The 27,752-nt window shown below is 48.1% G+C and overlaps 1 protein-coding gene across 1 annotated transcript in view; it reads right to left on the minus strand.

Annotated features, from left to right (window-relative positions):
- Positions 1–6,207: 6,207 nt before the first annotated feature.
- The window catches only part of plxnd1 (plexin D1), a 185,107-nt gene continuing 163,562 nt past the window's right edge, over positions 6,208–27,752 (minus strand). The window contains exons 30-35 of the mRNA XM_038812197.1: positions 22,290–22,324; positions 18,854–18,958; positions 15,214–15,377; positions 9,865–10,012; positions 7,488–7,628; positions 6,208–6,351 (exon numbers count right to left, since the gene is read on the minus strand). Coding sequence (XP_038668125.1) covers positions 6,208–6,351; positions 7,488–7,628; positions 9,865–10,012; positions 15,214–15,377; positions 18,854–18,958; positions 22,290–22,324 — 737 coding nt within the window. The remainder of the gene's footprint in view (positions 6,352–7,487; positions 7,629–9,864; positions 10,013–15,213; positions 15,378–18,853; positions 18,959–22,289; positions 22,325–27,752) is intronic.

Raw genomic sequence — 27,752 nt, forward strand, 5'->3', positions numbered from 1 at the left:
TGTGTACCTGGCTGGGTTTCAGTGAGTGGGTGTGTGTGTACCTGGCTGGGTTTCAGTGAGTGGGTGTGTGTACCTGACTGGATACAGTGAGTGGGTGTGTGTGTGTACCTGGCTGGATTTCAGTGAGTGGGTGTGTGTGTACCTGGCTGGATACAGTGAGTGGGTGTGTGTGTACCTGGCTGGATTTCAGTGAGTGGGTGTGTGTGTACCTGGCTGGATTTCAGTGAGTGGGTGTGTGTGTACCAGGCTGGATTTCAGTGAGTGGGTGTGTGTGTACCTGGCTGGATACAGTGAGTGGGTGGGTGTACCTGGCTGGATTTCAGTGAGTGGGTGTGTGTGTACCTGGCTGGATTTCAGTGAGTGGGTGTGTGTGTATCTGGCTGGGTTTCAGTGAGTGGGTGTGTGTACCTGACTGGATACAGTGAGTGTGTGTGTGTGTACCTGGCTGGATTTCAGTGAGTGGGTGTGTGTACCTGGCTGGATTTCAGTGAGTGGGTGTGTGTACCTGGCTGGGTTTCAGTGAGTGGGTGTGTGTGTACCTGGCTGGATACAGTGAGTGGGTGTGTGTGTACCTGGCTGGATTTCAGTGAGTGGGTGTGTGTGTACCTGGCTGGATTTCAGTGAGTGGGTGTGTGTACCTGGCTGGATTTCAGTGAGTGGGTGTGTGTACCTGGCTGGATACAGTGAGTGGGTGTGTGTGTACCTGGCTGTATACAGTGAGTGGGTGTGTGTGTACCTGGCTGGATACAGTGAGTGGGTGTGTGTACCTGGCTCGATACAGTGAGTGGGTGTGTGTGTACCTGGCTGGATTTCAGTGAGTGGGTGTGTGTGTACCTGGCTGGATTTCAGTGAGTGGGTGTGTGTGTACCTGGCTGGATTTCAGTGAGTGGTTGTGTGTTCCCGGCTGGATTTCAGTGAGTGGGTGTGTGTGTACCTGGCTGGATTTCAGTGAGTGGGTGTGTGTACCTGGCTGGGTTTCAGTGAGTGGGTGTGTGTGTACCTGGCTGGGTTTCAGTGAGTGGGTGTGTGTACCTGACTGGATACAGTGAGTGGGTGTGTGTGTGTACCTGGCTGGATTTCAGTGAGTTGGTGTGTGTGTACCTGGTTGGATACATTGAGTAGGTGTGTGTGTACCTGGCTGGATACAGTGAGTGGGTGTGTGTGTACCTGGCTGGATACAGTGAGTCGGTGTGTGTACCTGGCTGGATTTCAGTGAGTGGGTGTGTGTGTACCTGGCTGGGTTTCAGTGAGTGGGTGTGTGTGTACCTGGCTGGATTTCAGTGAGTGGATATGTGTGTACCAGGCTGGATTTCAGTGAGTGGGCGTGTGTGTACCTGGCTGGATACAGTGAGTGGGTGTGTGTACCTGGCTTGATTTCAGTGAGTGGGTGTGTGTGTACCTGGCTGGATTTCAGTGAGTGGGTGTGTGTGTACCTGGCTGGGTTTCAGTGAGTGGGTGTGTGTGTACCTGGCTGGACACAGTGAGTGGGCGTGTGTACCTGGCTGGGTTTCAGTGAGTGGGTGTGTGTGTACCTGGCTGGATACAGTGAGTGTGTGTGTGTACCTGGCTCGATACAGTGAGTGGGTGTGTGTGTACCTGGCTGGATTTCAGTGAGTGGGTGTGTGTGTACCTGGCTGGATTTCAGTGAGTGGGTGTGTGTGTACCTGGCTGGATTTCAGTGAGTGGTTGTGTGTTCCCGGCTGGATTTCAGTGAGTGGGTGTGTGTGTACCTGGCTGGATTTCAGTGAGTGGGTGTGTGTACCTGGCTGGGTTTCAGTGAGTGGGTGTGTGTGTACCTGGCTGGGTTTCAGTGAGTGGGTGTGTGTACCTGACTGGATACAGTGAGTGGGTGTGTGTGTGTACCTGGCTGGATTTCAGTGAGTTGGTGTGTGTGTACCTGGCTGGATACATTGAGTAGGTGTGTGTGTACCTGGCTGGATACAGTGAGTGGGTGTGTGTGTACCTGGCTGGATACAGTGAGTCGGTGTGTGTACCTGGCTGGATTTCAGTGAGTGGGTGTGTGTGTACCTGGCTGGGTTTCAGTGAGTGGGTGTGTGTGTACCTGGCTGGATTTCAGTGAGTGGGTATGTGTGTACCAGGCTGGATTTCAGTGAGTGGGCGTGTGTGTACCTGGCTGGATACAGTGAGTGGGTGTGTGTACCTGGCTGGATTTCAGTGAGTGGGTGTGTGTGTACCTGGCTGGATTTCAGTGAGTGGGTGTGTGTGTACCTGGCTGGGTTTCAGTGAGTGGGTGTGTGTGTACCTGGCTGGATACAGTGAGTGGGTGTGTGTACCTGGCTGGGTTTCAGTGAGTGGGTGTGTGTGTACCTGGCTGGATACAGTGAGTGTGTGTGTGTACCTGGCTGGATTTCAGTGAGTGGGTGTGGATGTACCTGGCTGGGTTTCAGTGAGTGGGTGTGTGTGTACCTGGCTGGATTTCAGTGAGTGTGTGTGTGTACCTGGCTGGATTTCAGTGAGTGGGTGTGTGTACCTGACTGGATTTCAGTGAGTGGGTGTGTGTGTACCTGGCTGGGTTTCAGTGAGTGGGTGTGTGTGTACCTGGCTGGATTTCAGTGAGTGGGTGTGTGTACCTGGCTGGATACAGTGAGTGGGTGTGTGTGTATCTGGCTGGATACAGTGAGCGGGTGTGTGTACCTGGCTGGATTGCAGTGAGTGGGTGTGTGTGTACCTGGCTGGATTTCAGTGAATGGGTGTGTGTGTACCTGGCTGGATACAGTGAGTGGGTGTGTGTGTACCTGGCTGGATACAGTGAGTGAGTGTGTGTACCTGGCTGGATACAGTGAATGGGTGTGTGTGTACCTGGCTGGATACAGTGAGTGGGTGTGTGTGTACCTGGCTGGATTTCAGTGAGTGGGTGTGTGTGTACCTGGCTGGATACAGTGAGTGGGCGTGTGTACCTGGCTGGGTTTCAGTGAGTGGGTGTGTGTGTACCTGGCTGGATACAGTGAGTGTGTGTGTGTACCTGGCTCGATACAGTGAGTGGGTGTGTGTGTACCTGGCTGGATTTCAGTGAGTGGGTGTGTGTGTACCTGGCTGGATTTCAGTGAGTGGGTGTGTGTGTACCTGGCTGGATTTCAGTGAGTGGTTGTGTGTTCCCGGCTGGATTTCAGTGAGTGGGTGTGTGTGTACCTGGCTGGATTTCAGTGAGTGGGTGTGTGTACCTGGCTGGGTTTCAGTGAGTGGGTGTGTGTGTACCTGGCTGGGTTTCAGTGAGTGGGTGTGTGTACCTGACTGGATACAGTGAGTGGGTGTGTGTGTGTACCTGGCTGGATTTCAGTGAGTTGGTGTGTGTGTACCTGGCTGGATACATTGAGTAGGTGTGTGTGTACCTGGCTGGACACAGTGAGTGTGTGTGTGTGTACCTGGCTGGATACAGTGAGTCGGTGTGTGTACCTGGCTGGATTTCAGTGAGTGGGTGTGTGTGTACCTGGCTGGGTTTCAGTGAGTGGGTGTGTGTGTACCTGGCTGGATTTCAGTGAGTGGGTATGTGTGTACCAGGCTGGATTTCAGTGAGTGGGCGTGTGTGTACCTGGCTGGATACAGTGAGTGGGTGTGTGTACCTGGCTGGATTTCAGTGAGTGGGTGTGTGTGTACCTGGCTGGATTTCAGTGAGTGGGTGTGTGTGTACCTGGCTGGGTTTCAGTGAGTGGGTGTGTGTGTACCTGGCTGGATACAGTGAGTGGGTGTGTGTACCTGGCTGGGTTTCAGTGAGTGGGTGTGTGTGTACCTGGCTGGATACAGTGAGTGTGTGTGTGTACCTGGCTGGATTTCAGTGAGTGGGTGTGGATGTACCTGGCTGGGTTTCAGTGAGTGGGTGTGTGTGTACCTGGCTGGATTTCAGTGAGTGTGTGTGTGTACCTGGCTGGATTTCAGTGAGTGGGTGTGTGTACCTGACTGGATTTCAGTGAGTGGGTGTGTGTGTACCTGGTTGGGTTTCAGTGAGTGGGTGTGTGTGTACCTGGCTGGATTTCAGTGAGTGGGTGTGTGTACCTGGCTGGATACAGTGAGTGGGTGTGTGTGTATCTGGCTGGATACAGTGAGCGGGTGTGTGTACCTGGCTGGATTGCAGTGAGTGGGTGTGTGTGTACCTGGCTGGATTTCAGTGAATGGGTGTGTGTGTACCTGGCTGGATACAGTGAGTGGGTGTGTGTGTACCTGGCTGGATACAGTGAGTGAGTGTGTGTACCTGGCTGGATACAGTGAATGGGTGTGTGTGTACCTGGCTGGATACAGTGAGTGGGTGTGTGTGTACCTGGCTGGATTTCAGTGAGTGGGTGTGTGTGTACCTGGCTGGATTTCAGTGAGTGGGTGTGTGTACCTGGCTGGGTTTCAGTGAGTGGGTGTGTGTGTACCTGGCTGGGTTTCAGTGAGTGGGTGTGTGTACCTGACTGGATACAGTGAGTGGGTGTGTGTGTGTACCTGGCTGGATTTCAGTGAGTGGGTGTGTGTGTACCTGGCTGGATACAGTGAGTGGGTGTGTGTGTACCTGGCTGGATTTCAGTGAGTGGGTGTGTGTGTACCTGGCTGGATTTCAGTGAGTGGGTGTGTGTGTACCAGGCTGGATTTCAGTGAGTGGGTGTGTGTGTACCTGGCTGGATACAGTGAGTGGGTGGGTGTACCTGGCTGGATTTCAGTGAGTGGGTGTGTGTGTACCTGGCTGGATTTCATTGAGTGGGTGTGTGTGTATCTGGCTGGGTTTCAGTGAGTGGATGTGTGTACCTGACTGGATACAGTGAGTGTGTGTGTGTGTACCTGGCTGGATTTCAGTGAGTGGGTGTGTGTACCTGGCTGGATTTCAGTGAGTGGGTGTGTGTACCTGGCTGGGTTTCAGTGAGTGGGTGTGTGTGTACCTGGCTGGATTTCAGTGAGTGGGTGTGTGTACCTGGCTGGATACAGTGAGTGGGTGTGTGTGTACCTGGCTGGATACAGTGAGTGGGTGTGTGTGTACCTGGCTGGATACAGTGAGTGGGTGTGTGTACCTGGCTCGATACAGTGAGTGGGTGTGTGTGTGCCTGGCTGGATTTCAGTGAGTGGGTGTGTGTGTACCTGGCTGGATTTCAGTGAGTGGTTGTGTGTTCCCGGCTGGATTTCAGTGAGTGGGTGTGTGTGTACCTGGCTGGATTTCAGTGAGTGGGTGTGTGTACCTGGCTGGGTTTCAGTGAGTGGGTGTGTGTGTACCTGGCTGGGTTTCAGTGAGTGGGTGTGTGTACCTGACTGGATACAGTGAGTGGGTGTGTGTGTGTACCTGGCTGGATTTCAGTGAGTTGGTGTGTGTGTACCAGGCTGGATTTCAGTGAGTGGGTGTGTGTGTACCTGGCTGGATACAGTGAGTGGGTGGGTGTACCTGGCTGGATTTCAGTGAGTGGGTGTGTGTGTACCTGGCTGGGTTTCAGTGAGTGGGTGTGTGTGTATCTGGCTGGATTTCAGTGAGTGGGTGTGTGTGTACCTGACTTGATACAGTGAGTGTGTGTGTGTGTACCTGGCTGGATTTCAGTGAGTGGGTGTGTGTACCTGGCTGGATTTCAGTGAGTGGGTGGGTGTACCTGGCTGGATTTCAGTGAGTGGGTATGTGTGTACCAGGCTGGATTTCAGTGAGTGGGTGTGTGTGTACCTGGCTGGATTTCAGTGAGTGGGTGTGTGTACCTGGCTGGATTTCAGTGAGTGGGTGTGTGTACCTGGCTGGATACAGTGAGTGGGTATGTGTGTACCTGGCTGGATACAGTGAGTGGGTGTGTGTGTACCTGGCTGGATACAGTGAGTGGGTGTGTGTACCTGGCTGGATACAGTGAGTGGGTGTGTGTGTACCTGGCTGGATTTCAGTGAGTGGGTGTGTGTACCTGGCTAGGTTTCAGTGAGTGTGTGTGTGTGTACCTGGCTGGATTTCAGTGAGTGGGTGTGTGTACCTGGCTGGGTTTCAGTGAGTGTGTGTGTGTGTACCTGGCTGGATTTCAGTGAGTGGGTGTGTGTGTATGGCTGTGTGTGTGTATGGCTGTGTGTATGGCTGTGTGTATGGCTGTGTGTATGGCTGTGCGTATGGCTGTGTGTATGGCTGTGTGTATGGCTGTGTGTATGGCTGTGCGTATGGCTGTGCGTATGGCTGTGTGTATGGCTGTGCGTATGGCTGTGCGTATGGCTGTGCGTATGGCTGTGCGTATGGCTGTGTGTGGTCACTTGGTTTGTCTCCTCCTACTTATTTCTCTCCAGATCAGACACTGCGTGAACTGACAGAAACACAAAACACAGCAATGGGCTCACTTGACTACGATATCTCTTGGCATATTTGTAGATTTCACCCATCGCAAAATTGGTGTTAAATTCATTTTGGTATTTCTGTAAAAAGAAAAAGGAAAATGCTTTAACTTCTGTTGCCTTGTTCAGTCCCAGAGCGAGCATCAAAGAACAATTCATCTTCATTAATCTCAGCTCGCCACCATCAAACATATCAGCAGAGAGGAGAGAAGCAATATTTAACATTGACCTCAGCAAGATTGAGAATGGTTAGATTCAGAGTAAAGCTCCCCCTACACAGCGCCCAACAAACATTCCCAGGTCAGGTACAGCACATGGCTAGATTCAGAGTCAAGCTCTCTCTACACATCCCCCGTCAAACATTCCCGGGACAGATACAGAACAGGGCTAGAATCCCTCTCTACTGTCCCCGTCAAACATTCCCGGGACAGATACAGAACAGGGCTAGAATCCCTCTCCACTGTCCCCATCAAACATTCCAAGGACAGTGGAGAGGGAGTTTTTCTCTGTATTCAAACAAAGAACAATACAGCACAGGAACAGGCCCTTCGGCCCTCCAAGCCTGTACTAGTCATGATACCAACCTTGGCCAAAATCCTCAGCACTTCCCAGTGCCGTATCCCTCTATACCCATCCTATCCATGTATTTGTCAAGATGTCTTTTGAATGCCATTAATGTTTCTGCTTCCACAACCTCCCCGGCAATGCATTCCAGGCACTCACCACCCTCTGTGTAAAAAACCTGCCTCGCACATCTCTAAACTTTGCCCCCCGGACCTTAAACCTATGCCCTCTGGTGACTGACCCCTCCACCCTGGGAAACAATGCCTGTCCATCCACTCTATCCATGTCCCTCAGAATCTTGTAGACCTCTTCAGGTCACCTCTCCACCTCTGTCGTTCTAATGAAAACAGTCCGAGTCTATTCAGCCCCTACACATAGCTAACACCCTTCAGACCAGGCAACATTCTGGTAAACCTCTGCTGCACCCTCTCCTAAGCCTGCATACCCTTCTGGTAGTGTGGCAACCAGAATTGTGCGCAATATTCCAAGTAGGGCCTTACCAAGGTTCTATACAACCGTCGCATGACTTGCTAATTCCCTCTACACTGTCCGCATCAAACACTCCCAAGACAGATACAACACGTGGTGAGACACGGAATAATGCTCCCTCTCCACTCTCTGTTGCTGTTCTTTGCTTTGTGTTTGGTGCTTACCCGGGACTCCTCTGCAAGGTGAGCATTCATTTCCTGCTCGCTTAATGTAATCATCTCCTGGATCTCCCTGTAATATTTCTGCACGGCCTTCTTGTACTCTGGAATTTCCTTGGCATACAAGAGTTTATTTGTAGGTGAATCCTAGTGAAAAAAATGATAGCGTGTCATGATCACAGAGAGCCCTGGACACACAAGAAAACTCAAGAACGGGTATTTCCTTTGTGTGGTACTGAGTGCTACACTGTCAGAGGTGCCATGAAACTGAGGCCCCATTTGTCCTCAGGAACTCAAGAAGAGCAGGGGAGTTATCTGCAGAGTTGTGACCAATATTTATTCTTCAACCTGTATCACAAAAATCATTGCTGCTCTTGTGATCTTGCTATTGGCTGTCGGACATTTAAAGTACACTTTAAAGAACTTCTTTGCTTGTGAAGATTTGAGACAAAAGTTGAGGTTGAGAAAGGTGCTATAGGAATGCAAGTCCTTTCTTATATTGTTAATTTAATTTCACTGCAGATATTGTCTTGCAGTCTGTCCTTTCAAGACCCTTTGAACATACAACAAGCGAGTGAAATAAATGTCAATATAGGGATCAGGTGAGCTCGGGACTTTCAAATTATACTTGGGACTTTCTCACTGCGATGGAAAGTCACAAAATGTCAACTCAGACTCCAGCTAAAGATCCAACACCAATAATATAATAAACACCAACCTAATCTACCGCTTTGATTAGATTCTGGTCTGTAACTCACTCCCGGGTATCTGTTATTCTATATATAAACCACCCTAAACCTCTCAATTAGTTTCCAGGGTGTAACTCACTCCCGGGTATCTGTTTTTCAATAAAGAAACCACCCCGAGCCCCTTCATTAGATTCCTGTCTGTAATTCACTGCCGGATGTCTGTTATTCTATATATAAACCACCCTAAACCCCTCAATTAGTTTCCAGTCTGTAATTGACTCCCGGGTATCTGTTATTCTATAAAGAAACCACCCCGAGCCCCTCGATTAGTTTCCAGCCTGTAATTCACTCCCGGGTATCTGTTATTCTATATACAAACCATCCTAAACCCATCGATTAGATTCCAGTCTGTAACTCACTCCCGGGTATCTGTTATTCTATAAAGAAACCACCCCGAACCCCTTCATTAGATTCCAGTCTGTAATTCACTCCTGGGTATCTGTTATTCTGTATATAAACCCCTCCGAACCCCTCGATTAGATTCCAGTCTGTAATTCACTCCCGGGTGTCTGTTATTCTAAATACAAACCAGCCCGAACCCATTCGATTAGATTCCAGTCTGTAACTCACTCCCGGGTATCTGTTATTCTATATATAAACCATGCCAAACCCCTCGATTAGGTTCCAGTCTGTAATTCACGCCCGGGTATCTGTTATTCTATATATAAACCATCCCGAACCCTACGATTAGATTCCAGTCTGTAATTCACTCGCGTGTATCTGTTATTCTATTTATAAACCGCTCCGAACCCTTCGATTAGATTCCAGTCTGTAACTCACTGCCGGGTGTCTGTTATTCTATATATAAACCACCCCAAACCCATCGATTAGACTCCAGTCTGTAATTCACGCCTGGGTATCTGTTATTCTATTTGTAAACCGCTCCGAACCCCTCGATTAGATTCCAGTCTGTAACTCACTGCCGGGTGTCTGTTATTCTATATATAAACCACCCAGAGCTCCTCGATTAGATTCCAGTCTGCAACTCGCTCCCGGGTATCTGTTATTCTATATATAAACCACCCCAAACCCATCGATTAGACTCCAGTCTACAACTCACACCCGGGTATCTGTTATTCTATATATAAATCACCCAGAACTCCTCGATTAGATTCCTGGCTGGAATTCACTCCCATGTATCCTTATTCTATATAGGAACCACACCGAACCCCTCAATTAGATTCCAGTCTGGAATTTGCTCCCGGGGGTCTTTATTCTATATATAAACCACCCCAAACTCCTCGGTAGATTCCAGTCTGTTACTCGCTCTCGGGGGTCTTTATTCTATACATAACCACCCCGAACCCCTCGATTAGATTCCAGTCTGTAACTCACTCCCGGGTATCTGTTATTCTATATATAAACCACCCCGAACCCCTCGATTAGATTCCAGTCTGTAACTCACTCCCGGGCGTCTTTATTCTATATATAAACCATCCCGAACTCCTCGGTAGATTCCTGTCTGTAATTCACTCCCGGGGGTCTTTATTCTGTATCTAAACCTCCCAGAACTCATCGATTAGATCCCAGTCTGTAACTCACTCCCGGGGGTCTTTATTCTCTATGTAACCCACTCATACTCCTCCTCGGTCAGCTTCCAGTCTGTAATTGCTCATTGTATTCGCTGTTTTTACCTTGCCTAGTTGGAGGTCAGAAATGGAGCAGGCGTCGATGAAAGCCTGGGCTATCACTGAGAGACAAGCATCCATATGATCAGTCTTCTCCACATCAAAGACAAACTGCGGATTTTTCAAGATATTCACCCAAAACCGCAGCGGCAAGCTGGAAATAGAGGGGAAATCACCCATCAATCCATAGAATACAAAGCTGACTGGGGGCAGACTGCTGGACACGAAGGTACAGAGGGGAATGACCCAGGGTAGGTGGGGGGAAGATGGAGACTCCACGACCCAGGGTCTGGGGGGTGACACCAAGAGGGGGGATGGGGAAGAGACTCCAGGACTGTGGAGTGTAGGGATGGGAGCCTCTCGCACCCGGGGAGGGGAGCCTCCAGGACTGTGGGAGACCCCAAGGTGTCGCACGACGCCTGACCAGGAGTACACGCCAGGACTTAGTGTGAGGGGGTCTCGAGGAACAAGTGTTGGGGGGGGGGGGCAGTCCAGGACCTGGTGGGAGGGGAGTAGATCCAGGACCCAAGCGGCGGGGTGGAGTCTCCAGGTTCCAGTGGCTTGCGGGAGGGGGCCTCTAGGACCTGGGGAGCAGGGAATTCAGCACCGACCGGGAGGCCGGGGGGGGGGGGGGGGGGGGGGGGGGGGGGGGGAGGTGATGTGGATGCCCCTAGATGCAAAGAATTCTTTGCTCCATTTAGTGAGAAAAGCATTGTTGTGTTAATCACCCTGCGGTAACACGGACTGCAACTGGATGCAGTTGTACTTGAAAGTAGACTCCAAACTTTGATCTTAGTTCAATACGCTTCATTGAACTTGTTAAGCAGTGCACACAGTTCACTATGGGTTTGACACTCTACTAATCTAAGCGTGCTTACTATAACTAACTAGAGCAGACTAGCTCCGAGCCACGTGTAGAAGGTGCTAACTGATATATACACCCTGACTGTCACTACAGTTGTCACCAGTGGAAAGAGGCAGAATGTTGATGCCTCGTGTGTTTTATAGTGGAAGACCACCTTCTAGTGTTCTGCCTGGTGATTGGTTGTGTTCTGTCCTGTGCGTTGATTGGCTGTACTGGGTGTCTGTCACTGCCTGTCTGTATCTCATTATGTCCATGAGTGCATATCATGACATCTCCCCTTTTAAAAAAAAACGTTGGTTGCTTGGAGCATATGCGACTGTATTTACATGTAGAACATTATTAGGTAAGGGTCTTGGATTACGATTAAACTGTTTAACATTCCTTTTTAACTGTTGTTCATCTCGCTTTTAGTTAGGAAAATGGTATATTAAGATGTGTAAGGGTTGTGGGTTAGAGTTTTAGAGTGAGCGTAAGAACTATTATCCCAAGAAAAATATACTCAATTCAACTAAAATATTCATTCCGTGATTTCTCTGGATAGCTTAAATGTCTGAGCATGTAGCTGGGAAGGCTTTGCCGCGAGGAGACCACCCTGTTTTGGGTTAATGTACCCCAAGAATGCTGTCTTACACCAGCTCACCCCACACATTGCCATTCATACAGATAAATCTGTTAATTTATTCAATTGAGTGAATAATCTTTCTAATAAAGGATAGTAGTAAACTAGGTTTAAGTTATAGTATTATGAGTTTCTAAGGGTAAAATAATTCCTAAAACGGTAAGTGTGGTTTGTGAGAGTGCTAGAATGGATTGAGTGGTGGCAGAAAGATCTGTAAAAAAGGTTAATCTACTATATTAGAGGGTTCGTGTGGATTATAGGAGAGTCCATACTGCTTGCGGGAGGACCTAAGTGGCTCTTAATTTTTTGTTTCTATTTAATTCAGTCCATTGGGAGACTTTGTTTTAAGGATTAAGATCCAGTATCTTTCACGTCTTTTCCTTTGTGGAATTGACCATTTGTCATTTGTTTCCAATCCTATTATTTGTAATGCTTCAAGGCCATGTTCTATAAAATGTCTATTAATTAACTTGTGTCTTTTCTGTGTCCGGATTTCACTTCAATGTCCCGTGAGTCTGGTTCGCAAGGTATTACCAGTTTCACCAATGTACAAAATGTCACATGTTCTACATCGTATTGCATAGATTAAATTTTTATGTTGGCATGTTATTTTTTGTTTTATCGTAGCCACTTTTCCTGTTCTGGGATTGAGGATTGTAGATGTGATCTTTAAAAATTTACAGCTTGTACAGTTGGTACGTCCGCAATTGTAAGTTACCTCCAAAGGTAATTTGGTCCTGACCAACAAGTCCTTTAAGTTTTTGTTTCTTTTGTAGGCTGTGACTATATCCCATTGGGCTAGTGGGACAATGTCCTGTTTAAGTTTCTCAAAATGTTTTTTCATGAGTTTGTTTATTTGTGTGCCTTGACAGTTGTACTGTATTACAAAAGGTATTTTTGAGGAAAGAGTTTTTTTTAGAGGGATTATGTATTTCTGTTAGAAAGTTTGATTTGACATATCGGAGAAATCGTTTTGTGTATCCTCTGTGTTGCAAGGCTGTGAATAGAGTATGCACTGCCGATTCGAAATCCAATTTTTCCGAACAAATGCGGTAAAACCTAGACAATTGCGATTTAATGAGTCCACGAAAAACGTGTTTTGGATGATGGCTGTCAGTGTGTAGGAGCGTATGGGTGTCCGTAGGTTTAAAGAAAACCTTAGGGGGTCGTGGACCATATGATTACATCATCTACGTAGACATGCACATCCTCAATGCCCTCCATCATCTGCTTCATTATCCTGTGGACGATTTCAGAGGCTGAGACAATGCCGAACGGCATACGGTTATAACAGTACCTGCCAGATGGTGTGTTGAATGTGCAGAGGTTCCTGCTGACTCGTCCAGTTGTATCTGCCAGAAACCACACGATGCATCTCGCTTCATGAAAAATTTGGCGTGTGCCATCTCACTGGCCAGTTCTTCCCGCTTCGGGATCGGGTAGTGTTCCCGCATTATGTTCCGGTTAAGATGTTTGGGATCAAGCATATCCGCAACTCTCCTGATGGCATCTTCACACAGACCATTGAGCTGACCCAGTCAGTCGGTGCCGTCACTTTCGAGATGATGCCCTGGTCTTGGAGCTCCTGTAGCTGTGCCTTTAAACGTTCCTTCAGAGAAGCCGGCACCCGGCGTGGTGCATGGATTACAGGCGTGGCATCAGGCCTGAGTCGGATCTTGTAGCAGTATGGCAGAGTGCCCATTCCATCAAACACATCCGGATATTGAGCAAGGATGTCATCAATGTCAGCCTGAAGATCCACGTTGGAAGATGACATGGCATGGACTCGCTGTATGAGGTTGAGTAGCTTGCATACATGGGCACCGAGCAGGGATACCTTATCAGGCTTGACGATTTCGAATCGCAGTGTGGCATTGATGGTCTTGTTAGAGACGAATAGATGACAAGATCCTAGTGCAGTTATGGCATTGCCATTTTAATCGAGGAACTGACAGGCTGGCAGAAGAATTTTGGGTTGCTTTTCAATGTGGTCAAAATCAGCTTGAGAGATGAGATTGGCAGAAGCACCACGTCCAGCTTGAACTGGATGCTGCACTGATTTATGTGTATGACAGCACGCCATTGGTCCGCCGAATCCATATTGAGGATAGATAGGCGTCTTGCTGAATTTGAGGAGGCATACTCACATGTTGTGATGATGCCCACACGATAGGGGGACTCCAGCCAGTCGTCCTCTGGATCTGTAGTGCTAACAGGATCAGAATCCAGTAAACCTTGCTGTACACATCGAACGTGCTTGCGTTGGAATTGGGATCGCTGGCCCCTGGCTGGTGCTGCAGACCTGCAGACCTGTCCAGTCTTCCCGCAATTTAAACATTGCCTGCCTTTTGCAGGGCATTGCCACTTTAAGTGGGTGGTGCCGCAGTTTGTCGTGTCATGACGTTGACGTCGTTACGCTCCGTGCGTTGTCACACATGCGCAGTGCGGTCAGCCGACGTTCATGCCTGTGCAGTTTGGTTTTCAGCCGTTTCGTTCTCCCGTTCATGTTGCGCATGCGTGGGGCCCCGGGAAAAGTGTGCAAAATCGCCGCTTGCATCGATACTGAGGTGCTGCATCCGAGCGATGGCCTGTACACGCTCTGCCTCATGGGAGGCAAGTCCTTCGTATTCTGCCGATTTGAAACGGGAGTACTGATTTCTCGCATGCTCATGCGCTATACACGTCTCGATTGCGACTGGCAGGGTCACGTGCTTAATTTTGAGGAGTTGCTACCCCAAGGAATCAGAGTGCACCCCAAACACAATCTGATTCCTGATCATGGAATCAGCGGTTGCACCATAATTGCAGGATTGTGCTAATATAGGGTGATGAGTTAGAAAGGATTGGAAAGGTTCATCCTTACCCTGAAGATATAGAGCTCAAAGGTCTTGTTTGTTTTGACTTCATAGTGACTGTCAAACCTCTCTAAAACGGTCTTGAATTTGGTCTTGTCCTGGCCGTCGGTAAAATTAAGTGAGTTGAAAATCTGGATAGCTTGGTCCCCCCCAGTTGATAGGAGCATCGGACGCATCCTCGAGGTCTGAGGCCTCAATGTATAGAAGGAACCTTTGCTTGAAGACCCGCCAGTTGGCGTTGAGATCCGTAGCTGTGGGGGGGCCTGGATCTTCTCCATGCCGCTGGAAGGCACTTGCTGGTCGTCACGGAATCACTCGAGGTAAACCACTTAGAGGTAGTAGACTACTGGCACCATGTCGTGTTAATCACCCTGGAGTAACACGGACTACAACTGGATGCAGTTGTACTTGAAAGTAGACTCCAAACTGTGATGTTGGTTCAATACGCTTTATTGAACTTGTTAAGCAGTGCACACAGTTCTCTGTGGGTTTGACACTTTACTAATCTAAGCGTGCTTACTATAACTAACTAGACCAGACTAGCTCTGAGCCACGTGTAGAAGGTGCTAACTGATATATACACCCTGACTGTCACTACAGTGTAACCAGTGGAAAGAGCAGAGTGTTGATGCCTCGTGTGTTTTATAGTGGGAGACCACCTTCTAGTGTTCTGCCTGGTGATTGGTTGTGTTCTGTGTGTTGATTGGCTGTATTGGGTGCCTGTCACTGCCTGTCTGTATCTCATTATGTGTATGAGTGTATATCATGACAAACGTCTGTTGCAGTTTTAGTACTGACAATATCATCTCTAACTTTGCTCATTGTCAATCTGCAGACAGCTCTGAAAGCTTCCCTGTGAAATCTAATAGAATCATAAAAGAGTGTCTCTGAGAATCACCTGGGAAAGAGGTCCACAATTCTGAGTTGTGTCCAGGTGGTGTTTCATCATACACAGCAGTGATATTCACACACTGTGATAGAACACACCAAGAGCGACTCGAAAACTGTTGCCTCACCTGTTGGTTTTCCAGATGTGCAGTGTATCCGGGTCTGTGGTTCCCCGTTTCTCCGCCTGCTCCTCCAGAAAATCAAAGAAATATTTCACAGCAAAGGGGGGTTTCACTGCGTGGATACTGAGCACCGCACGAAATAAATCATCCAGGAACTTCTGCAGAGTGCCCTACAAGCAAGAGGAACAGAATCAATTAGGATTGTTCGGGTGGGCTGAAAGATAATGAATAAACGGACCTATTCATAGCTCCACTGTGCATCAGTGGTGGAGGGTTTAAAAGTTTGTGGAAGGGTAACAATCAAGTGGGGCTGCTTTGTCCTGGATGGTGTTGAGCTGCTTGAGTGTTGTTGGAGTTGCACTCAACCAGGCAGGTGGCGAGTATTCCCTTACACTCCTGACTTGTGCCTTGGAGATGGAGGACGAGCTTTGTGGGTCAGGAGGTGAGTTACTCGCTGTAGGATTCCCAGTCACTGACCTGCTCTTGTAGCCACTGTACTTAGATGGCTGGTCCAGCTCAGTTTCTGATCAATGGCAACCCCCAGGATAGAACATAGAACATAGAACAGTACAGCACAGAACAGGCCCTTCGGCCCTCAATGTTGTGCCGAGCAATGATCACCCTACTTAAACCCACGTAACCCGTATACCCATAACCCAACAATCCCCCCATTAACCTTACACTACGGGCAATTTAGCATGGCCAATCCACCTAACCCGCACATCTTTGGACTGTGGGAGGAAACCGGAGCACCCGGAGGAAACCCACGCACACACGGGGAGGACGTGCAGACTCCACACAGACAGTGACCCAGCCGGGAATCGAACCTGGGACCACTGGAGCTGTGAAGCATTGATGCTAACCACTATGCTACCGTGAGGTTGATCTTGGGGATTCAATTATGGTAATGCCACTGAATGTCAAAGGGTGGTGGTTACGTCCTCGCTTGTAGGTCATTGCCTGGCACTTGTGCTTGTTACTTGTCAGTCCAAGCCTAGATATTGTCTAGGTTTTGCTGCATTTGGGCATGAGATTTGGGTATCTGAGATGTGGCAAATAGTGCTGAAGATCGTGCAGTCATCCGCAAACATCCCCACTCCTGACCTTATGACAAAAGGTAAAGTCACCATAGTCCCAGATGACCATAGGCTGCTTTCCCCTTTGAGGGGGAGAGCTGACTGGTGGTGATTTAACATGAGGATCACTACACCTCAGGCAAGGGGCAAGGTTGAGAAGGTGGAGCCTTCATGATGGAAGGAAGTTTACGATGAAGCAGCTGAAGATGGTTGGGCCTAGGACACCATCCTGCAGTGATGTCCTGAGCTGAGATGACTGACCTACAACCATCACAAACATCTTCCTTTGTGTCAGGTATGACGCCAACCAGCAGGTAGCGTCCTCCGATTTGCATTGACTGCAGTTTTGTTAGAGCTCCTTGATGCCACACTTGGTCAAATGCTGCGACAGTCTCACTTCACTTCTGATATGTAGACCAAAAGTGTAGATAGTGCTCCAGGTGTGGTCTCAACAAGGCTTTGTACAGCTGCAGCAAGATGGTAGACCTGGCAGAGCCTAGAACTGATATGTTGGTTGTTGAATTGTTTAACTGCCATTAATTCTGTGTTGCAGCTCCACCAGGTTAACACCTCATTTTAGGTATGCCTGGTGTTGCTCCTGGCATGCTCTCCTGCACTCTTCATTGAACCAGGGTTAATTCCCTGGCTTGGTGGTAATGGTAGAGTGGGGAATATGCCGGGCTATGAGGTTGCAGATTGTGGTTGATACAATTCTGCTGCTGATGGCCCACATGCCCCATGGATGCCCAGTTTTGGTTTGAGTGTGACTATGTAAGGCTGTTGCGAAAGGACAGTGGTGAACCAGATGGGTTTTTACAACAATCTAGTCATTTCATGGTCACATTATGGAGACCAGCTTTTTATTCCAGATTTATTTAAATCCTATTTATTTCAATTTATTGAAGTATTAGGTTGTTGATTGTGGTGGAAATGCTCATGCACAGTTACCCATATAATGAAGCCCAATGCTATCAATTCCCAAAATAGTTGCTGCCTGCCCATATATACATTCAAACCTCCGAACAGAACGGGAACACAGACAGACAGATATAAGGATTCAGTCAGAGGGAAATAAAGGGAGAGGATGGGCTGTGTGAGAAAGCGAGAGAGACAGCCAGACACACAGACAGGCACACTGGCAGGTAGACAGGCACAGACACACACATACCGACACACATATCCACACAAATAGATACACACATACAAACATACACATGCACACACACACGTGCAAATACACACACAGATGCACACACACCCGCAAATACAAATACCAGATGCACACGCAAATACACACACAGATGCACACAAACACACACAGATGCACAGACACACGCAAACACACATACAGAGATACACACAGAGATACACACAAACAGACACATACATACGGACACACATGTTACACACATTCACAGATACACACATATACATGCACACACGTACAGATACACACACATACAGACATGCACACACAGAGATAGAGACATATACAGACACACAAATAGATACACACATACATACACACAGTCTCACACACACACACAGATACAGACACACATACATAGACGCACACGCACAGATACACACACATACACTCACACATAGATACACACATACATAGACACAGACAGATACACACACTCAGTTACATACACATACACAGATACACACACAGATACTGACACATACACACACACACACAGATACAGACAAAGAACAAGAAAAGTACAGCACAGGAACAGGCCCTTCGGCCCTCCAAGCCCGTGCCGACCATCCTGCTCGTCTAAACTAAAATCTTCTACACTTCCTGGGTCCATATCCCTCTATTCCCATCCTATTCATGTATTTGTCAAGATACCCCTTAAACGCCACTATCGTCCCTGCTTCCATCACCTCCTCCAGCAGTGAGTTCCAAGCACCCACAACCCTCTGTGTAAAAAAACTTGCCTCGCACATCTCCTCTAAACCTTGCCCCTCGCACCTTAAACCTATGCCCTCTAGTAATTGGCCCCTCTACCCTGGGAAAAAGCTTCTGACTACCACTTTGTCTATGCCCTCATAATTTTGTAGACCTCTATCAGGTCGCCCCTCAACCTCCGTTCTTCCAGTGAGAACAAACCGAGTTTATTCAACCACTCCTCGTAGCTAATGCCCTCCATACCAGGCAGCATCCTGGTAAATCTCTTCTGCACCCTCTCTAAAACCTCCACATCCTTCTGGTAGTGTGGCGACCAGAATTGAACACGATACTCCAAGTGTGGCCTAACTAAGGTTCTAAGACACTCACACATAGATACACACACACCGACAAAGACACACATACACACCGATACAGACACATGCGCACAGATACAGACACATACATACACACAGATATAAATACACATATACAGATACACACACAGATAAAGACACAGATACATACACAGATACACACAAACATACACACAAACATACACACAGAGGCACTGCAATAAGCATGGACAGGAGCACTTGTGAAATCATCATTGCAGCTTGAGCTCTCTACGAGTTGTACACTACGATTAATTTTCACCATTACTATGTACCTTGGTGGAGAGGAGTCTGGTCAGGTAGATCTCTGGCAGAACCTTTTTGCGGTGGCTATGTTTGTGAGATCTCTTTGTTTCAACAAGTTCATCATTTGGAAGTACCTGGTTGGGTAAAAGGATAGATTCTGATTGGTCAGAGTTGAGTCTAACACAATGCTACCTGGTTTGGGATAGATTGAAGGGTGGGTGAGAGTCAGGGATAGGGAGTAGGGGGTACTTGGACTCTCTATCTGGTCTGACACTGTGCGTGTTACATTCCAATCAAAGCTTCCTCTACTCAGCAATTACAATGTTCCTCAACTCCACTATTTGAACCAGGCACCTTTCTATTTCACAGTTCAGCTCATTGCCCAGAACAGAAAATTACTCCAAATGGGTATGGGATTGAGACAGTCACATGTTTGGGAGAATGATTCACCAAGTGAAGAGCAGTCAATTAACCACATAATGAGCAGATACTTGTGTTATAGAGTTCCATTGACAGCAGCATCTGTCAGTATCTTGAGAGAGGCTGGGACCCTGGAGGAGGAATTCCTGGAGTGTATATGGGATGGTTTTCTTGACCAATATGTGGAGGAACCAACTATAGAGCAGGCGATCTCAGACTGGGTACTGTGTAATGAAAAGGGAATCATTGCCAATCTGGCTGTACGAGATCCCTTGGGGATGAGCGACCATAACATGACAGAATTTTTTTATCAAGATGGAGAGTGAAGTAGTTGATTCGGAGACTAGGGTGCTGAATCTTAATAAAGAGAACTATGAGGATATGAGGCGTGATTTGGCCTTGATAGATTGGGGAGAGCTACTTAAAGGGATGACAGTGGATAGACAATGGCAAACATTCGAGGAACGTATGAAGGAACTACAGCAACTGTTCATTCCTGCCTGGCACAAAAACAAAGGGAGAAAGAGGGCCAATCCATGGCTTACAAAGGAAATTAGAAATAGTATCCAATACAAGGAAGAAGCATACAGATTGGCCAAGAAAAATAATAGGTCCGAGGATTGGGAGCAGTTTAGAATTCAGCAAAGAAGGACGAAGGGATTGATTAAGGAGCGGAAAGTACAATACGAAAGGAAGCTTGCAGGGAATATAAAGATTGACACTAACAATTTCCATAGATATGTGAAGAGAAAGAGATTGGTAAAGAGAAATGTAGGCCCTCTTCAGACAGAAACAAGGGAATGCATAATAAGGGGCAAAGAAATAGCTGAGCAATTGAATACATACTTTGGTTCTGTCTTCACAAATCAGGACACAAATCAGATCCCAGAAATGTTGGAAAATGAAAGGTTTAGTGAGAGGAAAGAACTGAGGGAGATCAACATTAGTAGAGAAATGGTGCTGGGAAAACTGATGGGATTGAAGCCGGATAAATCCCCAGGGCCTGAGAATCTGCATCCGAGAGTACTTAAGGAGGTGGCTCTGGAAATAGTGGATGCATTGGTGGTCATCTTTCGGGATTCTATAGACTCTGGAACTGTCCCTGCAGATTGGAGGGTAGCTCACCTCACTCCGATATTCAAAAAGGGAGGTAGAGAGAAAGCAGGGAATTATAGACCAGTAAGCCTAACATCGGTAATGAGGAATATGCTTTAATCCATTATCAAGGACTTTATAGCGGAACATTTAGAAAGCAGTGGCAGGATCAGTCAGAGTCAGCATGGATTTATGAAGCGACAATCATGCTTGACAAGTCTGTTGGAATTCTTTGAAGATGTAACCAGTACAGTCGACAAGGGGGAGCCAAACAATGTGGTATATTTGGACTTTCAGAAGGCGTCTGACAAAGTCCCGCATAAGAGATTACTGTGCAAAATTAAAGTGCATGGGATTGGGGAAATATATTAAGGTAGCACGGTAGCATGGTGGTTAGCATAAATGCTTCACAGCTCCAGGGTCCCAGGTTCAGTTCCCGGCTGGGTCACTGTCTGTGCGGAGTCTGCATGTCCTCCCCGTGTGTGCGTGGGTTTCCTCCGGGTGCTCCGGTTTCCTCCCACAGTCCAAAGATGTGCGGGTTAGGTGGATTGGCCATGCTAAATTGCCCGTAGTGTCCTAAAAAGTAAGGTTAAGAGGGGGTTGTTGGGTTACGGGTTTAGGGTGGATACGTGGGTTTGAGTAGGGTGATCATTGCTCAGCACAGCATCGAGGGCCGAAGGGCCTGTTCTGTGCTGTACTGTTCTATGTTCTATATAGATAGAAAACTGGTTGGCAGAGAAAAAAGAGTGAGGATTTTTCAAATTGGCAGGCAGTAACCAGTGGCGTACCACAGGGTTCGGTGCTGGGACCCCAGCTATTCACAATATATATTAATGATTTGGATGAGGGAACAAAATGTAATATCTCAAAGTTTGCAGATGATACCAAATTAGGTGGGAGGGTGAATTGTGACGAGGATGCAGGGATCCTACAGCAAGATCTGGACAGGTTGGGTGAGTGGGCAAATCAATGGCAGATGCAGTATAATTTGGATAAGTGTGAGGTTATTCATTTTGGAAGCAAAAACAGGAAGGCAGATTACTGCCTGAATGGTTGTAAGTTGGGAGAGGAGAGTGTGCAGCGGGACCTGGGTGTCCTTGTGCACCATTCGCTGAAGGTAAGCATGCAGGTGCAGCAGGCGGTAAAGAAGGCAAATGGTATGTTGGCCTTCATTGGAAGAGGTTTCGAGTATAGAAACAATTGTTACTGCAATTGTACAGGGCCTTGGTGAGGCCACATTCGGAGTATTGTGTGCAGTTTAGGTCTCCTTCTCTGAGGAAGGATGTTCTTGCTCTCGAGGGAGTGCAGTGAATGTTTACCAGACTGATTCCTGGGATGGCAGGACTGTCATATGAGGAGAGATTGACTAGATTAGGATTGTTCTCGCTGGAGTTCAGAAGAATGAGGGGGGATCTCATAGAGACTTATAAAATTCTAACAGGATGAGACAGGGTAGATGCAGGGAAGATGTTACCAATGATGGGTGTGTTCAGAACCAGGGGTCACAGTCTGAGGATTCAGGGTAAACCATTTCGGACAGAGATAAGGAGACATTTCTTCACCCTAAGAGTGGTGAGCCTGTGGAATTCATTACCACAGGAAGTAGTTGATGCTAAAACTTTGAATATATTCAAGAAGTGGCTGGATATAGCACTTGGGGTGAATGGGATCAAAGGCTATGGAGAGAAAGCAGAATTAGGCTATTGAGTTGGATGATCAGCCATGATCGTGATAAATGGCGGAGCAGGCTTGAAGGGCCAAAAGGCCTCCTCCTGCTCCTATCTTCTATGTATCTTTATATCTATGTATCCTCCTGTCTGTATTTGCCAGAAAGTTAATCATTGTGCATTGAATCAGGATGTGGTCCCTCAGCTAGCCTTGCATAGAATCACTACAGCAGCATGCAAACTCTACAGTATAGGCTCTGATGGATTGGGAAGAGATACTCACCAAATGGAAGTACTTTTCAGTATCCAAATCTTTCACTGTAAAACAATTAAAATCAGTAATAACTTGAAGCATACATTTAAACAGGATCTTGTTAAATTTAAATGTATTAATAGTTAGCATCCAACAGAAAATGAAAACAGACAAAAGACTCAGTATTGCTTCATTTTCACCATTGCCGCATGATAGGATTGGTTACAGCTGGAGCATTAGGTTGCTAAGATACAGCCGGAGCAGTAGGTTTCTCAGATACAACCGGAGCAGTAGGTTGCTGGGGTACAGCCAGAGCAGTAGGTTACGAGGATACAGCCAGAGCAGTAGGTTGCTAGGATACAACCGGAGCAGTGGGTTGCTAGGATACAGCTGGAGCAGTAGGTTGCTGGGATACAGCCAGAGCAGTAGGTTTCTCAGATACAGCCGAGCAGTAGGTTGCTGGGATACAGCCAGAGCAGTAGGTTACGAGGATACAACCAGAGCAGTAGGTTGCTGGGATACAACCAGCGCAGTAGGTTGCTAGGATACTGCCAGAGCAGTAGGTTGCTAGGATACAGCCAGAGCAGTAGGTTACGAGGATACAACCAGAGCAGTAGGTTGCTGGGATACAACCAGCGCAGTAGGTTGCTAGGATACTGCCAGAGCAGTAGGTTGCTAGGATACAGCCAGAGCAGTAGGTTGCTAGGATACAACCGGAGCAGTGGGTTGCTAGGATACAGCTGGAGCAGTAGGTTTCTAGGATACAGCTGGAGCAGTAGGTTGCTAGGATACAACCGGAGCAGTGGGTTGCTAGGATACAGCTGGAGCAGTAGGTTTCTAGGATACAGCTGGAGCAGTAGGTTGCTAGGATACAGCCGGAGCAGTAGGTTGCTAGTATACTGCCAGAGCAGTAGGTTGCTAGGATACTGCCAGAGCAGTAGGTTGCTAGGATACTGCCAGAGCAGTAGGTTGCTAGGATACTGCCAGAGCAGTAGGTTGCTAGGATACTGCCAGAGCAGTAGGTTGCTAGGATACAGCTGGAGCAGTAGGTTGCTAGGATACAACCGGAGCAGTGGGTTGCTAGGATACAGCTGGAGCAGTAGGTTCCTAGGATACAGCCGGAGCAGTAGGTTGCAAGGATACAGCCAGAGCAGTAGGTTGCTAGAATACAGCCAGAGCAGTAGGTTGCTAGGATACAGCCAGAGCAGTAGGTTGCAAGGATACAGCCAGAGCAGTAGGTTGCTAGGATACAGCCAGAGCAGTAGGTTGCTAGGATACAGCCGGAGCAGCAAGTTGCTAGGATACAGCCAGAGCAGTAGGTTGCTAGGATACAGCTGGAGCAGTAGGTTGCTAGGATATGTCATAATATACACTCCACAGCCGGGGACCACGCCATCCACATCTACAACTCCCTCACATTCGCTGAAGGCGAAGACAAGACGAAATTTAAAACAGTCCTGCTGAAGTTCGACAGCCACTGCGACATTGAGGTCAATGAGAGCTTTGAACGGTACGTTTTCCAACAGAGGCTTCAGGGTAAGGATGAACCTTTTCAAACCTTTTTGACCCATCTCCGTATCCTTGCACAGTCATGTAACTATGACTCCACAACTGATTCCATGATCCGGGATTAGATCGTTTTCGGGGTCCACTCCGATTCCCTTTGCCAGCAGCTCCTAAAAGTCAAGCAGCCTCACCATCGCTATCGAAACCTGCGTTCTCCATGAGCACGCTAACAATCAGTACTCCCACATCAGGGTAGCAGAAACGGCAAAGCAAACCTCCCACGAGGCGGAACGGGTACAAGCTATTGCACAGATGCAGGACCAACAGATCGATGAGAGTGGCCATTTTGCGCGCTTTTCCCGGGCCCCTGCGCATGCACACCACATTCGCGGGGACGGCGAGACCGACGACCAGCCTGCGCAGGTGCGTACGTCATTCGACCGCACTGCGCATGCGCGTTGGCGCACGGAACGTGCTGACGTTGGCGGCATGACGTGTCCTAATTGTGGCTCCGCCCATTTAAAGCGGCAATGTCCGGCAAAATCACGATGGTGTCTACAGTGTGGCAAGCTTGGCCACTACACAGCCCTTTGCAGATCTGCTCCACTGCCAAGCATCCAGCGATCCCAGCCACGGCGCAGAAGCGTCCATTCAATAAAGCAGGCCGTGCCAGACTCCGACCTCGACAGCCCAACAGATCCTGAGGCTGAGTGCCTCAAATCCCCATACCGGGTGGGCATCATTACAAAGCATGCACTGCCTTTCTCCAAGATAGTGAAGCACCTCCCGATCCTCAGCGTGGATCCCGATGACGAGTGGTGTGCTCTCCTCACAGTTAACAAGGCTCGCATCCGGTTCAAGCTGGACACAGGCACATCGGCGAACCTCATCTCAAAATCCAATCTCGACACCATCCGCATCAGACCAAGTATTCTTCCACCGGCCTGCCAGCTCCTTGACTACAATGGCAATGCCATTGCTGCCAGTGGCTCATGCCAATTCAGAGTGTCCAATAAGTCAATTAAAGCGACGCTGTGATTTGAGACCATAGGACCTGACAGAGCATCCTTGCTCGGTGCTCGGGCCTGCAAACTCCTGAACCTGGTTCAGCGAGTCCACACCATGTCATCCTGACAGGCGACGGCCTCACCTGATGAAAACTTCCAGGCTCAAATTGATGACATCGTAGCGCAGTACCACAGTGTGTTCGACGGTATGGGCACACTCCCATACCGATACAAAATCCTTCTGAAATCAAACTCCATCCCTGTGGTTCACGCACCGTGTCGGGTGCCGGCACCCCTCAAGGACCGCCTCAAGCAAGACCTCCAGGACCAGGGCATCGTATCAAAGGTCACGGAACCAACGGGCTGGGTTAGCTCCATGGTCTGCATCAAGAAGCTGGCAGGGGAGCTTCGAATCTGCATCAACCCCAAAGATTTGAACCGCAACATCATGAGGGAACATTACCCGATACCAAAGCGAGATGGCTCATGCCAAATTCTTTACGAAGCTGGGCGGCTCCAAGGGGTTCTGGCGCATCCAGTTGCAAGCTGTGCACGTTCAACACCCCATTCAGTCGCTACTGCTACAACCGGATGCCTTTTGGCATCATCTCTGCCTCAGAGGTATTTCACCGCATCATGGAACAGATGATGGAGGGTATCGAGGGGGTGCGCGTGTGTGCAGACGATGTCATAATCTGGTCCACAACTCCTCAAGAACACATCGATCGCCTCAAGCAGGTATTCCACAGGATCTACGAGCATGGCCTCCAACTCAAAAGGGCCAGGTGCTCATTCGGTCAACCAGAATTTAGAACATAGAACATAGAACGATACAGCGCAGTACAGGCCCTTCGGCCCTCGATGTTGCACCGACATGGAAAAAAATCTAAAGGCCATCTAACCTACACTATGCCCTTATCATCCATATGCTTATCCAATAAATTTTTAAATGCCCTCAATGTTGGCGAGTTCACTACTGTTGCAGGTAGGGCATTCCACGGCCTCACCACTCTTTGCGTAAAAACCCACCTCTGACCTCTGTCCTATATCTATTACCCCTCAATTTAAGGCTATGTCCCCTCGTGCTAGCCACCTCCATCCGCGGGAGAAGGCTCTCGCTGTCCACCCTATCTAACCCTCTGATCATTTTGTATGCCTCTATTAAGTCACCTCTTAACCTTCTTCTCTCTAACGAAAACAACCTCAAGTCCATCAGCCTTTCCTCATAAGATTTTCCCTCCATACCAGGCAACATCCTGGTAAATCTCCTCTGCACCCGTTCCAAAGCTTCCACGTCCTTCCTATAATGAGGCGACCAGAACTGTACGCAATACTCCAAATGCGGCCGTACTAGAGTTTTGTACAACTGCAACATGACCTCATGGCTCCGGAACTCAATCCCTCTACCAATAAAGGCCAACACACCATAGGCCTTCTTCACAACCCTATCAACCTGGGTGGCAACTTTCAGGGATCTATGTACATGGACACCGAGATCCCTCTGCTCATCCACACTGCCAAGAATTTTACCATTAGCCAAATATTCCACATTTCTGTTATTCTTTCCAAAGTGAATCACCTCACACTTCTCCACATTAAACTCCATTTGCCACCTCTCAGCCCAGCTCTGCAGCTTATCTATGTCCCTCTGTAACCTGCAACATCCTTCCGCACTGTCTACAACTCCACCGACTTTAGTGTCGTCTGCAAATTTACTCACCCATCCTTCTGCGCCCTCCTCTAGGTCATTTATAAAAATGACAAACAGCAACGGCCCCAGAACAGATCCTTGTGGTACGCCACTCGTAACTGAACTCCATTCTGAACATTTCCCATCAACTACCACTCTCTGTCTTCTTTCAACTAGCCAATTTCTGATCCACATCTCTAAATCACCCTCAATCCCCAGCCTTCGTATTTTTTGCAATAGCCGACCGTGGGGAACCTTATCAAACGCTTTACTGAAATCCATATACACCACATCAACTGCTCTACCCTCGTCTACCTGTTCAGTCACCTTCTCAAAGAACTCGATAAGGTTTGTGAGGCATGACCTACCCTTCACAAAACCATGCTGACTGTCCCTAATCATATTATTCCTATCTAGATGATTATAAATCGTATCTTTTATAATCCTCTCCAAGACTTTACCCACCACAGACGTTAGGCTCACCGGCCTATAGTTACCGGGGTTATCTCTACTCCCCTTCTTGAACAAAGGGACCACATTTGCTATCCTCCAGTCCTCTGGCACTATTCCTGTAGCCAATGATGACCTAAAAATCAAAGCCAAAGGCTCAGCAATCTCTTCCCTGGCTTCCCAGAGAATCCTAGGATAAATCCCATCCGGCCCCGGGGACTTATCTATTTTCACCTTGTCCAGAATTGCCAACACTTCTTCCCTACGCACCTCAATGCCATCTATTCTAATAGCCTGGGTCTCAGCATTCTCCTCCACAATATTATCTTTTTCTTGAGTGAATACTGACGAAAAGTATTCATTTAGTATCTCGCTTATCTCCTCAGCCTCCACACACAACTTCCCACCACTGTCCTTGACTGGCCCTACTCTTACCCTAGTCATTCTTTTATTCCTGACATACCTATAGAAAGCTTTTGGGTTTTCCTTGATCCTACCTGCCAAAGACTTCTCATGTCCCCTCCTTGCTCGTCTCAGCTCTCTCTTTAGATCCTTCCTCGCTTCCTTGTAACTATCAAGCGCCCCAACTGAAACTTCATGCCTCATCTTCACATAGGCCTCCTTCTTCCTCTTAACAAGAGATTCCACTTCTTTGGTAAACCACGGTTCCCTCGCTCGACCCCTTCCTCCCTGCCTGACTGGTACGTACTTATCAAGAACATGCAATAGCTGTTCCTTGAACAAGCTCCACATATCCAGTGTGCCCAACCCTTGCAGCCTACTTCTCCAACCAACACATCCTAAGTCATGTCTAATGGCATCATAATTGCCCTTCCCCCA

The sequence above is a fragment of the Scyliorhinus canicula genome, chromosome 11 (genome assembly GCF_902713615.1).
Source record: "Scyliorhinus canicula chromosome 11, sScyCan1.1, whole genome shotgun sequence".
In the NCBI taxonomy this organism is placed as follows: domain Eukaryota; kingdom Metazoa; phylum Chordata; class Chondrichthyes; order Carcharhiniformes; family Scyliorhinidae; genus Scyliorhinus; species Scyliorhinus canicula.